Source organism: Podarcis bocagei, assembly GCF_964188305.1.
Source record: "Podarcis bocagei genome assembly, chromosome: 6".
Classification (NCBI taxonomy): Eukaryota; Metazoa; Chordata; class Lepidosauria; order Squamata; family Lacertidae; genus Podarcis; species Podarcis bocagei.
This window is the reverse complement of record NC_138130.1, coordinates 34,098,902-34,112,613: the sequence shown is the minus strand read 5'-3', so window position 1 is coordinate 34,112,613 and position 13,712 is coordinate 34,098,902. Positions and strand designations below refer to the sequence as shown.

The 13,712-nt window shown below is 43.3% G+C and overlaps 1 protein-coding gene across 6 annotated transcripts in view; it reads left to right on the top strand.

The window, feature by feature from the left end:
* HERC2 (HECT and RLD domain containing E3 ubiquitin protein ligase 2) overlaps window positions 1-13,712 on the top strand; it is a 99,387-nt gene that overhangs the window by 53,007 nt on the left and 32,668 nt on the right. For all 6 annotated transcript variants that reach the window (XM_081197532.1, XM_081197533.1, XM_081197531.1 and 3 more), the window contains exons 49-64: window positions 1,286-1,454; window positions 1,554-1,679; window positions 3,867-3,975; window positions 4,237-4,376; window positions 4,778-4,968; window positions 5,216-5,321; window positions 6,193-6,284; window positions 7,509-7,684; window positions 8,125-8,236; window positions 9,254-9,335; window positions 9,472-9,615; window positions 10,325-10,415; window positions 10,561-10,738; window positions 11,547-11,628; window positions 11,708-11,879; window positions 12,030-12,174. In XM_081197532.1, the coding sequence (XP_081053658.1) occupies window positions 1,286-1,454; window positions 1,554-1,679; window positions 3,867-3,975; window positions 4,237-4,376; window positions 4,778-4,968; window positions 5,216-5,321; window positions 6,193-6,284; window positions 7,509-7,684; window positions 8,125-8,236; window positions 9,254-9,335; window positions 9,472-9,615; window positions 10,325-10,415; window positions 10,561-10,738; window positions 11,547-11,628; window positions 11,708-11,879; window positions 12,030-12,174 (2,115 nt within the window). The remainder of the gene's footprint in view (window positions 1-1,285; window positions 1,455-1,553; window positions 1,680-3,866; window positions 3,976-4,236; window positions 4,377-4,777; window positions 4,969-5,215; window positions 5,322-6,192; window positions 6,285-7,508; window positions 7,685-8,124; window positions 8,237-9,253; window positions 9,336-9,471; window positions 9,616-10,324; window positions 10,416-10,560; window positions 10,739-11,546; window positions 11,629-11,707; window positions 11,880-12,029; window positions 12,175-13,712) is intronic.

Below are 13,712 nucleotides of genomic sequence, written 5' to 3'. Positions count from 1 at the left end.
CGGACATCTCCTGGCAGAGCTGGAAAAGACTCATGCCTGTAATCCTGAGCGCCACTACCAATCAGTATAAAAAGTACTAATACCAGCGGCCTCTGACTCTGAATAAGCTTCCCGTGTTCCTAACATTTTCATTGGATTAGAAAGCCATTAGCTTACGGTCATCATAGTATTGTGTGAGGTGCTCTCGCTAGGCACCAAGTATAGGCCTGAACTGATCCCATTTGGCTCTCCACCTTTGGAATTTGGATTAAATCTTCAACCCAAACTCAAATCTGGAGTCTTCCTTTTTGCCCTCCAGCATGTGGTGTGGTTTATACACTGAAGCCACATTGGGATGATTCACACAATGCTCCGAAGGCTTTTGCTTGTGCAGAGAGGGCATGTCTGACTTGGAGACATTGGATGCATTGTTGTACGTGTGAACTATGATTCAATACATGATCGTCCCCTATTTCTTCTCCAGTTTTTTGTTTTTTTTTGAGGGCAGTGATTGTGTGGATCATTGCATTTTACTTGTGCAGGCCTGGTTCAAAATAATAGAAGCAAACCATGCCCCCAGTTTGCTTGTATAAGCTAGGAATTGTGTGCTCTCCCCCCAATGCACTAGCAGGGAGGAGTAAAGGTAAAGGGACCCCTGACCATTAGGTCCAGTTGTGACTGACTCTGGGGTTGCAGCGCTCATTTTGCTTTATTGGCCGAGGGAGCCGGTGTACAGCTTCTGGGTCATATGGCCAGCATGACTAAGCCGCTTCTGGCAAACCAGAGCAGTGCACGGAAATGCCATTTGCCTTCCCGCCGGAGTGGTACCTATTTATCTACTTGCACTTTGACGTGCTTTTGAACTGCTAGGTTGGCAGGAGCAGGGACCGAGCAATGGGAGCTCACCCCGTTGCGGGGATTCGAACCGCTAGCCTTCTGATCGGCAACTCCTAGGCTCTGTGGTTTAACCCACAGCGTCACCCGCGTCCCGATAGCAGGGAGGAGTACAGAAGGCAAAATTACAGACAGCCTTCAGATGTCTTTAGAACGTTTTGTGGTTGTTTATCTGTTTAACATCTGATGAGAGGATGTTCCACAGGGCAGGTGCTACTACTGAGAAGGCCCTCTGCCTGGTTCCCTGTAACTTCACTTTTTGCGTATTCACGGCAAGCCGTTAACTGGGCCAGTGATAGTAAATTCTCCTAAATCACAGGGTAGTCTGTCTTGTTCAGGGTAGTTACTTTGATACTGCATTTCTGTTGAAGCTTCAGTTGGTAAATATTGATCCATTTTTTCCTCCTCCTAGGTGGGAATGATGGTTAGATGCTGCAGGACATATGAGGAGGTTTGTGAGGGCGACGTGGGCAAAGTTATCAAATTGGACCGCGATGGACTGCATGATCTCAATGTGCAATGCGATTGGCAACAGAAAGGTGGCACTTACTGGGTCAGATATATCCACGTTGAACTTATAGGCAAGTCAGTTACTTCATTCATTCATTATTCTAATGCTGTCTTTTACACGCTCAAAATCCAAAGACATTAATTTCATTGCTTTTGCATTTTTTAAATAGGATTCCCCCCACAGAGCTCTCCATCACACATAAAGATTGGCGACAAAGTGCGAGTGAAAACCTCCGTGACTACACCCAAGTACAAGTGGGGATCTGTTACCCACAGGAGCGTGGGAGTTGTGAAAGGTAATGTGTATTCTTTAAAAGAAAAAGTTTGTTGGATTGGCTGCACAGAATTACGGACTTCGTTGTTTGTAGAAACGTAGTGTTCCCTTCAAGATTAATATTGAACTGTTGGAATGCTTTGCCTTTTTATAGCAAATTCTGATGAACAGGAAGTACAGGCGTACCTTGGTTGTTGAATGAAATCCGTTCTGGAAGTCTGTTCGAATCCTGGAAACATTCAGAAACCAAGGCGTGGCCTCCAATTGGCTGCAGGAGCTTCCTGCACTCAATTGGAAGTTGCGGAAGCCGCGTTGGCCATTCAGCTTCCAAAGAACGTTCACAAACCAGAACACTCATTTCTGGGTTTGCGGCGTTTGGGAGCCAAAATGGACGAGTGCCAAGGTTTTCGACAACCAAGGTACGACTGTATTGGCTTGGCTCTAAGTATGTCGTTATCCCTTGCACTGTCCCAAAGACCTGGTTCGCATGTCGCTCTAAGCCAAACTATGGCTTAGTGTGAATGCGTGCGTTCCCAGGAAAGAGGTCCTAGAAACTTTGCTCCTCCCTTATCAATTTGCTGCCTCGCTATTGTGAGCTAAGCCATAGCTTAATGTAGCGTGTGGACTGAATTAGGGCTCCTGGTTGAGCTCTCTGCATAACCAAGAGCAAACTTCCCCAGGAGCCTGTCTGCTCATGCTAAGTCATAGTATGCCTAGGCCACTGTGTCTCTGAATCCTCAGGAACAGGGTATTTTTTGGGGATGGGGAATAGGGACCAGCAGCAGGAAGCGGGGAGGTTGGAAAGCCCTGTTTTGTGAGCAATGCTTCAGTCACAGAATTTAGGGTCAAAGTTTTTTGGTAAGCAAACTTGACGTAAGACATACCTGTTTGGCGGGTTGGGGGGGGGGATGTAATGGTATGGAGCTTGATATTTCCATAATTTGATATTCCAGTTATTCTGAAGTAGCTGTTAAAAAGGAACACCACAGCTTTAAAAGTTACCGTATTTTTCGCCCTATAGGACGCACGTTTTCCCCTCCACAAATGAAGGGGAAATGTGTGTGCGTCCTATGGGGCGAATGCAGGCTTTCCCTGAAGCCTGGAGAGCGAGGGGGGTCGGTGTGCACCGACCCCTCTCGCTCTCCAGGCTTCAGGAAGCTCTCCGCAAGCCTTGCAAGCCCGGCGGGAGGTCCCGCGGGCTCGCAAGGCTTGTGGGCAGCAGCCTGCAGCCCACAAGCTCGGGGGACAGCAGGGAGGCGCAGCGCCGTCACCCCGCTATTCCCCGACCTGATCTGAAGGCTGGCCGGGGGGGGGGGAGAAGCAAGCTTACTTCTCCCCCCACCGCCAGCCCCACAAGCTCGGGGGATAGTGGGGAGGCGGAGCGCTGCCACCCCGCTATTCCCCGACCTGATCTGAAGGCTGGCGGGGGGGGAGGCAAGCTTACTTCTCCCCCCCCTGCCAGCCCCACAAGCTCGGGGGATAGCGGGGAGGCGGAGCGCCGCCACCCCGCTATTCCCGGACCTGATCTGGAGGCTGGCGGGGGGGAGAAGCAAGCTTGCTTCTCCCCATCACCAGCCCCATAAGCTCGGGGGACAGCGGGGCAAGCTGCTGCCCCACGGAGGCTAGAGAGGCTGTCCCTGAAGGCAGAAGAGGGAGACGGAGCGCCCTGTCTCCCTCTTCTAGCTTGGGGATGGCTGCGAAAACCGGGGGGGGAAATAATTTTTTCCCCCTTGATTCCCCCCCCCCCCCAAATCTAGGTGCGTCCTATGGGCCGGTGCGTCCTATAGGGCGAAAAATACGGTACTTGGTCATTCTGACAGTCATGTTGTATTGTCCTCCACCTGACAGTTCAGATTGCATCAGGAAAGAGAGGGCAGTTTGTTGTGTTTTTGACACGAGCTTTCAAATAGAGGCAGAGTGTCATATATGCCTGCTTCACATTTTGGATTTGATTTATTTTCAGGATAAAGCAATAGCTATTACACTTGTTCTTGAGTTAGAAGTGCTGGTTTGCGGTCTAAAAATCTGGATTAAATACTGTTTTTCAGGTTCACAGAAAGCTCGTTGTTTTAAAGCAAGGAATTGAGTACACCACTAAATATTTTATACCAGAAGTTTCATAAGTAGGAAATAGCAGTACAACAGTCACTGAAGTATGTGTATATCTCACAAGTACTTTTTATATTTTCCCTTTCTTCTCTTGTCACAGCTTTTAGTGCCAATGGTAAAGATGTCATTGTTGACTTTCCTCAGCAGTCTCATTGGACTGGATTACTGTCAGAAATGGAACTTGTTCCCAGTATTCATCCAGGGGTTACGTGAGTGTTTTTTTTTTAAATAATAAAAAGCCCTTTAACCATTTTATTGTGGCTTTTTCTTTAAGTTGCATCTTTTTTCTTGTAGTGTTTCTATAACATAAAACATGGCCTGATTCCCCCCCTCCCCGGTGCAACAGGTAAAAAAACCCTGAAAGAGTAGGCATTTTTGTAGTAGACGGTATAGAATGAGAATTGTTTGGATTAAATTATGTGAACGGAATAGAAAAGCTAATGTGATAATTGATTTTTTGTTTCAATTAGGTGTGATGGCTGTCAGATGTTTCCCATCAATGGACCCAGATTTAAATGCAGAAACTGTGATGACTTTGATTTCTGCGAAACCTGTTTCAAAACCAGGAAACATAACACACGACACACATTCGGAAGAATAAACGAGCCAGGTATTATACGTTATAGCTTAATGAAGTCTGAGACATTTCTGCATAACTCCTTGTTGTGGGTAAAGTTTTTGGAAATCCTGTTTTCTAAAACTGCTTCTGATTAACTTTCATTGGACCTCCTCTTTCTAATAAACTCAGCAGAATTATTTATTGTGAACAAAGCTTGTAGGAAGAGCTTTTTGCTGTGTTTTAGTGTTTTTTATTGTATTTTAGTGTTTTGTTGGAAGCCGCCCAGAGTGGCTGGGGAAACCCAGCCAGATTGGCGGGGTATAAATAATAAATTATTATTATTATTATTAACTCTACAAATACAGTTCAGTATAATGCTCCAGCCTTTAGGATAGCATGCCCCTGAATTAAATAGTTGTCTTCAAATCTACAACACTAACTATTTACAATAGGTCAATCTCCAGTATTTTGTGGCCGCTCCGGAAAGCAACTGAAGAGGCGTCACAGTAGCCAGAGAGGGATGCTACTGGATGATTGGTCAAGAATCGTTAAAAATTTGAATGTCTCATCTTCCGTGAATCAGGCCTCACGTTTGATTGATGGTGGGGACCAGTGCTGGCAGTCTTCTGGCTCCCAAGGAAAGGTGAGTTTTAAAGAAGTCGTTCGCGAGCTTCCCTCACATTTCAGTGTAATCTTCTCATTGCTGTCACCATCATTTGATAAAAGTAGAACTATACCTGCAGATATATATTTTTTTAAAAGCAATACTGTTTTTATTATCTGAAACTACTTGCAAGTATTCTAAGAAGTAGTAGTCATGTTCACATGTAACTGTAGTCCACCGTGCCTCCAGAGAATTTTAGATAATTGCAGTCATTTCCCCCCCCCAGCACTGGATCCGTTTGGAGATTTTCCCTGACGTCCTTGTACACAGACTGAAAATGATTGTGGATCCTGCAGACAGCAGCTACATGCCCTCGTTGGTTGTGGTTTCAGGTATGGAACTGTCAGCGTTGACTACAGGGAATTGGTTTCATTATTGAGCAACTTATTTTGTTTACTTGCAGTATGGTAATACAGGCAGTGTCTGTTTTAGGTGCATCCGATATGTACATTCCAAACCCGGAAGTGACCTGAAAATATCACAAAAAGGGGTTGAGAAGGGCTTGGGCAGATCAGGGTGTTTAAAATAATAATAATAATAATAATAATAATAATAATAATAATAATAATAATAATAATAATAATAATAATTATTATTATTATTATTATTATTTATTTATTTATATCCCACCCTCCCCAGCCAAAGCTGGGCTCAGAACGGCTAACAACAGTCAAATAATACAACATTCTAAAATCATTTCATTATAAAATTAATTCAAATCAGATCAATGGCAACCATTGGGCTAGAGTTCTGTGAGGATTGCCAAAGGAGGGAGTCAGGCTGTGCCTTGGCCAAAGGCCTGGTGGAACAGCTCTGTCTTGCAGGCCCTGTGGAAAGATGTCAAGTCCCGCAAGGCCCTAGTCTCTTGTGACAGAGCGTTCCACCAGATCGGAGCCACAGCCGAAAAAGCCCTGGATCTGGTTGAGGCCAGCCTAATCTCTCTCCAGCCTGGGACCTTCAAGATGTTTTTGTTTGAAGACCGTAAGTTCCTCTGTGGGACATACCAGGAGAGGTGGTGGCTTAGGTACGAGGGTCCTAGGCCGTTTGCAGGCTTTTACAATGGTTTCAAATATACATTATTTCACTTAACATGCGGTGCCTTGGAACATAAACCCTGCATAAATTGGGAGTTGCCTGTACTGAAAAACAACAACTCCTTAATATAAAAATAATCCAGCATGCGCCTCTTTCCTTATGCTGTAGGTGGAAGTTCTTTAAACAACCTCATAGAGCTGAAGACAATCAACATTAATCCTACAGACACCACAGTTCCTCTTCTCGGTGATTGCACAGAGGTAGGTTATTGCTGGCCATGTTGTTGTTGTTGTTTAGTCGTTTAGTCGTGTCCGACTCTTCGTGACCCCATGGACCAGAGCACGCCAGGCACTCCTGTCTTCCACTGCCTCCCGCAGTTTAGTCAAACTCATGCTGGTAGCTTCGAGAACACTATCCAGCCATCTCGTCCTCTGTCGTCCCCTTCTCCTTGTGCCCTCCATCTTTCCCAACATCAGGGTCTTTCGCAGGGAGTCTTCTCTTCTCATGAGGTGGCCAAAGTATTGGAGCCTCAGCTTCAGGATGATCTGTCCTTCCAGTGAGCACTCAGGGCTGATTTCCTTAAGAATGGACATGTTTGATCTTCTTGCAGTCCATGGGACTCTCAAGAGTCTCCTCCAGCACCAATTGCTGGTTATAGGGAAGACTAATTATGAAAGTTGTGCGTTGAACTAATGTAAGATGTATATTCTTTATGTTTCCCCCATGGATTTCAGCTACAAGGTGTCAGATTTAAATGTCCGCTGTTATTGTGAAGAGTTCCTTTGTCACTTACTTTTCTGGGCACATGAGGAATTTTTTTTTGGTTTCCCAAGAAACCATGCTGTGATATCTCCACAGCCATGTTGCTTAATGAGGACACTGGCTGGCGTTTATGTGTCTGTTGTTTAAATCTTGACATTAATGAAGAAAATTAATGTTTTTGTGAGCCCCATCCCCTCCTTTTGTTGGGTATAGTTGCATATGCACACAAGGCAGATGCCACGTCTAAAGAAAAAGTAAAAATCCATTGGAATGCAGGAAGACGCTTGTCAGAATCCCAGGGGTCTGTCAGAGGTTAGACCTCCTAGGTGGGTGAGGGTCTCTCTCTGAAAAGTAAGAGTGCCTCAGGTTTTCCCAAAGCAATAAAGGTGTTACCAAGTTAGGATGGCTCATTACAGAGCACACCTGAGCAGAATTAAGAACAGGAGTGGTTCTTTCATTTATTCAGGCTTTTTATTATTAAAAAGATTCCCTTTTATATTAATAAAACAGGAGGAGCAGAAAGGTCAGAAGTAGGTAAAAATGGATACAAGTCCATACATATATAATTAATTCATTTCCCTTTTCATAGTCTCAATCATAATATTAAAGCAGGCAGGCAGGTAGGCAGTTCTCTAGAGTCTTCTATCCTTTTGTCACGTATTTTCTTAAATTTGTGGCATTATGTGTTGGTTCTTACTATACTTAATCCTTTTTAATTTCAGTATCATAGGTATATTGAAGTGGCTATAAAGCAGTGCAGGAGCTCTGGCATTGATTGCAAAATACACGGTCTCAGCATACTGGGGCGTATTCGGGCAGAGGATGAAGACTTGGCTGCAGTCCCCTTTCTTGCTTCAGATAACGAAGAAGATGAAGATGATAAAGCTAACACTGGGAGGTATGGAATATTAGAGCAAAGATCTCTTATAAAACACCACATGTAACTGCATACTGCCGAACTTGTTGGGACTTTCAAGTTCAGGATTAGGAATACTTTGTCCCAAACGTTCCTCAATTTTATTTTCTTTAACAGATTATTGATTTATTGATTAATTTCTATACTGCTTAATATATTTAAAAATATCTCTAAGCGGTGTACCAAAAACTGATGCAACAACCAGAAACTTAAATTTTAAAAAATACAGTGTTACGTATTAATATGTTACATTAGTACAAAGCTACTACATCTGTCTCAATTTCAATTCATTATTTTCACAAAAATAGTTGTGATGCAGTTGTTGCAAATAAATTGTGAATAGCTGGGTGACAAATAAAATCCTAGGGACAATCCCAATATATAAATTGGAAAGTTAAATCATTGCTTGCTTGCTTGCTTAGCCTTGTTAGAAAGAAGACGACAGGCCTGGAATCAGCAGCGACAATAAGGACCAAAGTTTTTGTTTGGGGCCTGAATGACAAAGACCAACTAGGAGGATTAAAAGGTTCTAAGGTATTGAGTGTTTTGTTTTTTTAAAATTGAAATACATGAAAACAATGTTGTGTTTCCTTACTTCTATGTGTGTCTCTGCATGTTGCAAGGGAATATCACCTTAAACGTCTTGTCATGCCTCTTTTTTTCTGGATCATTTGCTTATTTATTAAATTTACATACAGCCCTTCAGCCAAGGATTAGGCCTCTTTTTAACAGCTGCCGGTTGCTGCGGATTTAACATCCATGCAGCAGCTTCAGCTGTGTTACAGAGGAGGACATCCTTGTTAAAAAAAAAGCTTGGTTCTATGCAGTGGTCAGGACCCGAACACCTAAAATCCTATAAACAATATGACATAGTAGAACGTTGTCTACTGTCAGAAGCAGTATGGCTCTGAATCTCAGCTGCTGGGAAGGACAAGCAGGGAGAGCACTTGTTGTATCCACTCACTGCTCGTGGGCTTGGCCAATATGAGTACGGGATGCTGAACATAGATATACTTTGGTCTCATCTGGCAGGACTTCTGTTCTTAACAGACTTGCAAAGATGGGTTGTTGCGGTTTTATTCTTGGGCTTCTTTCAGAAAGCATTGGCTTCCATTACTTGAAAGCATATGACCCAAACTTGAAAGGTATTTCAACTAGCAACTTATTTCTACCTTGATTAAGGAACAGCTGTTCAATAGCTAGTCAATACATTGTGTGGAGTGGCTTACAGGGTCCTAGTAATGTAAACAAGATTAGCATATATCGTGTCAAGCTGGCAACTGTGCATATTTCCTGACAGCCAGGAAATAAGCCTTTGGCCAAAAGGGAGATGTGAATGCTGGTGCTAAATGAGATGCAGGGACACTTGATTCATAACTTTAAAACCTTTTGAATAAGAAGAGTATTCTTTGAATGTGCGGTAAGCATTCACTCGATGATCAGAAGATGACTGCTAAGATTGAGAGAACAGTTTTAGGTATGCCATAGGCAAATCAGTGCTTTTGAAACGCCTTACGCTTGTTTATTTTCTGTATAATTTGTGTTTTACAGATAAAGGTTCCTTCATTTTCCGAGACCCTCTCTGCCTTGAATGTGGTGCAGGTAGCTGGGGGATCCAAAAGCCTTTTTGCAGGTAGGGGAGCTCTCTGTCACACAGCTTTTTTAAATCTACTGATCTGTAAGGTGTTGTATTTGTTTTAAAAAACGAAGCTGCTTTCGGCTGTCCTAATTTCTCCGTAATGGAACTCTGAGTTTCTCCTTTCTTTTAGTGACTGTGGAGGGTAAAGTGTATGCCTGCGGAGAGGCCACCAATGGAAGACTGGGATTAGGTTTATCGAGTGGAACTGTTCCCATTCCCCGGCAGATTACTGCTCTCAGTAATTATGTAGTCAAGAAAGTTGCTGTTCACTCAGGTACCAAATCTGTCCTTTCCTATCTGTGGGAATCAGTAAGATTATTATGTCAAATTGAAATAGGCTTCTTATCCAAACTACTTTGGAAGTCAAAATTACTTTGCATGTCAGTATTCTTCATGCTTTCTCTCTGCACAGTACTCTGCATAGGGAAGTGTTACGTGTGAAAGGGCAAGTGCCGTATCTAGTCTTAGAAACTTGTGTTAGCGGGGCACTTTCTCTGTGCTAATACTGGGATGAATATTGCGAAACTAACTGCTGAGTTTTTATCAATAGCATCTCTTACAGTGGTCCGTCTGTTCCACAGTCGCATTAAACCATACTTTAAAACAACGTTCACGATTGGAGCCACTATGTTTTCTGGTTGGAATCAATAAACCCAGTTTCATTTTTTTACAGCTAACCCTCTGATCTGAACATGATCGTTCTGTTCTGCTTTGGGTTCAACCATGAATTTCAAATGAGCTGTTGAGAGTGTGTTCTGTTTTTGTGTAAAAGCAAAATGCAATGCAGGTTTCAATCAGTTTTGGTTAGATAATTTAATATTAGAGATATACACAAGGCATTTTGTCACGGAAGGAAGTGCAGGGAAGCCACTGTTGCTACCAACTTTTCTGAAGGTTTCTTTCTACTGTTTGATTCTCCCTTTCCCACCCTCTAATCTTGGTGTGTTACCTTGTCAACCTTCCCGTATTCTTATTCATTCCAGGTGGCCGCCATGCTATGGCTTTAACTGTTGATGGGAAGGTATTCTCTTGGGGCGAAGGAGATGATGGGAAACTTGGACACTTCAGTAGAATGTAAGGATGCCATTTTTGCTGCTGCTCTGAGCTTGCTGGATATTGGACACTTAGTTCATTTAGCTTGTGATACCTAATTTAAAGTTTAATTAAATAACCCGACTAAACAAACACAATGCATTTTGGGTTTTGTTTTTGTTTTCAGGAACTGTGATAAACCAAGGCTGATAGAAGCACTGAAAACAAAGCGTATCCGAGATATTGCCTGTGGAAGTTCTCACAGTGCTGCCATTACCTCTAGTGGTGAATTGTATACATGGGGCCTCGGGGAATATGGTCGGCTGGGACACGGAGACAACACTACGCAGCTTAAGCCAAAGATGGTAAAATCAGAATATGTTTTCCCACCTTAGGTCACTTCAGCGCATAGGCTTGCTGAAATACAGCAAAAGTAGGGAAACAGCCCAAATGCCCTCACTTAGTATATAGTAGAGGTGACATTTTAAAATAATGCTCTGGGTATCTGGATCAGAGATGGGCCTATCTAATGAGGTGTGTTAACTGTACACCCCCATTTATGGAATGCCCTCCCCTCTGAGATCTGGCTGGTGCCAACGCTGTTTCCCTTTCTGTCACATTGCCCTTTGGGGGAGGGGGTTAATTTAACAAGTACAGCTGCTGATGGATGCATTGCCTGCTGCATGAATATGTTGGGTAAGGAATTTTTTATCATATTGGCTATTAAACTTCAGATCTCTTACCTATGTGTTATTTTGAAATCCACCCTGAGATAATGAATAAATAAAATGGTAAGCTTCTTTCTTCTTCATTGGATCAGGAGATGACTGTCAGTGTTGTTGCTTTCTTTAATTAATTGCAGCTTACACAGACCCAAGTTTTTGGATTGTTTTATTGTTGGTTAGCAGCAATCACAGATATCAAAGCGCTCGGCCACTCTTCCTTCTTCCTCTCTTAGTCTTCCGTTCTTGAGATCTGGAATGGGAGCGTGCGGACCTTCTTTTTGGGTGTGGGCGGGGTGGGGCTTAAATCAACTTTTTTCTCTTAAGTTCACTGTGCCTAATTGAATTTCTGGCCTAAACTGGTATCCGTAGATCAACTGTATCTCTTAAATTGTGAGCAAATTGCACGCAGTTCAAAACGAATGAACCTCCTGTGTTTTCTGCCTTGTAGGTCAAAGTGCTCCTTGGTCATAGGGTCATTCAGGTTGCTTGTGGGAGCAGAGATGCTCAGACGCTGGCCTTGACCGATGAGGGTAAGAAACCTCTCCTCCTTATGGCCGCTTTAGTACCGTATGGCCGTTGCAGCAATTAACACAAGCCTGTTTTCCTTAGGGCTCGTATTTTCCTGGGGAGATGGAGACTTTGGAAAACTCGGTCGAGGAGGAAGTGAAGGATGTAACATTCCTCAGAACATTGAAAGGCTGAATGGCCAGGGAGTCTGCCAGATAGAGTGCGGAGCTCAGTTCTCTTTGGCTCTAACCAAGTCCGGGGTGGTTTGGACATGGTATGTCGCGTTTAACAAATTGCATTCCCCACACACAATTGTCATAAAACCAGCCAAACTGATAGGAAGAATGGAATCGTAGGGTTGCATCCTGATCAGTCATCAGAGAAACACATAATCATCCTAACAATGTAATTGTTTCATCTTCAGGGGCAAAGGCGACTACTTCAGACTAGGACACGGAACTGATGTCCATGTACGAAAACCCCAAGTGGTAGAAGGGCTGAGGGCGAAGAAAATCGTGCATGTGGCCGTAGGTGCACTCCATTGCCTAGCAGTCACCGACACAGGGCAGGTAAGAACCATTTGTCAATCCATCACAAGACCATTACGTGGCAGTAAGTTCCATGGGATCTACTTGCCATAACTTGTTCTGGACTGAATTTTGAGCTCCTGGCAATGAATAAGTAAGCGCTGGAGCACAGAATGCAGCAATGGAATTGTGTGATGAATCACTTAAGACCATTGCCATTATTGGCTCTTCTTTGGTTGTGCCTCTTTTCAACAGTGCTGTAGGATGTTTTCCAGTGCAATTTACATTTCACAGTTTTTGCCACATTGTTCATTATATTAAGTGGTTCTATCTCAGCAAATGGAATAATGTTTGTCCTCTTCCTCTTCCCCTTCCCTTAAGCCAGTAAGAAAGAACAAACAGTGTGTTTTGTTTACAGTCTTCATTTAGCAAATGCGGCTATTGTAAAATGATTATCTTTGTTTGCTTAGAATATTTATGCCGCCCTCTTAATCAGTGGAATTTATGAGGCACTTGGCAAATACAAAACTACAGAAAACTTCCACAAAGGTGACATTTGGCAACAGAAACCAAATATAGTAGAAGCATCAAATCATCTTAGAAGAGTAATATATTCGGGTGCCTTAAAAAGTCAGCAACGAGGGTGCCTAATGAAGGAATAGGAATGATTTTCCAGAGGCATGTGCTGTGAAGTCCCTATTCCTCATTGCCACTCTGCTTCAGAAATAGCCACCAGGAAGCTACACTTTATGACATTATTTTGCCAAGAATTTTAATTGCATTTGGAAACACTAGAATAAATATATCAACATTGCTGGTGAAGCAGTCAGGGAGGTAGATGCTAACGTGGATCACCTGCTTTTTTTGTTCCTAAAATTACTTTCACAATTGTTTGGCCTGTATTGGGACTTCATAGCGGCTAGTGATCATTGGTCCAGTTCACATGTACACTAAGCTAGTCTGTGGCTTAGCATGAATGATTAAACATGCGCACTGCACATTAGGAAAGAATTGTGGCTGCTTCACTCTTCCCCTGCTGCTGCAATGCCAAGAGTTACATCTGGACTTGGCCACGTTCCCCCCAACAAGCTATAAGCAGTAAGCCAAAACCAAACCTTGCTTTGAAGTGAGACATCCCAGTAGCCCGGGTTTGGAGGTAATAGTAAGCCAAACTGTGATGTAGCTCTTGATAGCAAGGCAGCAGCACCAGCAGGAGGAGGGGAGGAGGAGCATAATAGTTCCAGAAACAAAAATGCACTCCTTGTTCACTCTTAGCCATGCTATAACTTGATCCACTGTGTTAATTTTTACTACGCTGTATTTCTTTTTAGTGTAGCAGCAGGTGCTATGAACTGTGCCTTTCTGGAATCATTATTCAAGCAGTTTGCTCCAGTTCCATTGAGACCGAAACTTAACCTCCATTGGGTTGAATTTCAGCAAAGATAATGGGGCGTATGGATACAAGCAGCAGCTTTTTTGGGCGGGTCTGAATGACGTGTGACCGCGGATGTGCGCACAGTGCAGAACCTGAAAATAGCCCCAAAATATCATAAAGACATCACAAAATGGGGTGGAACGGG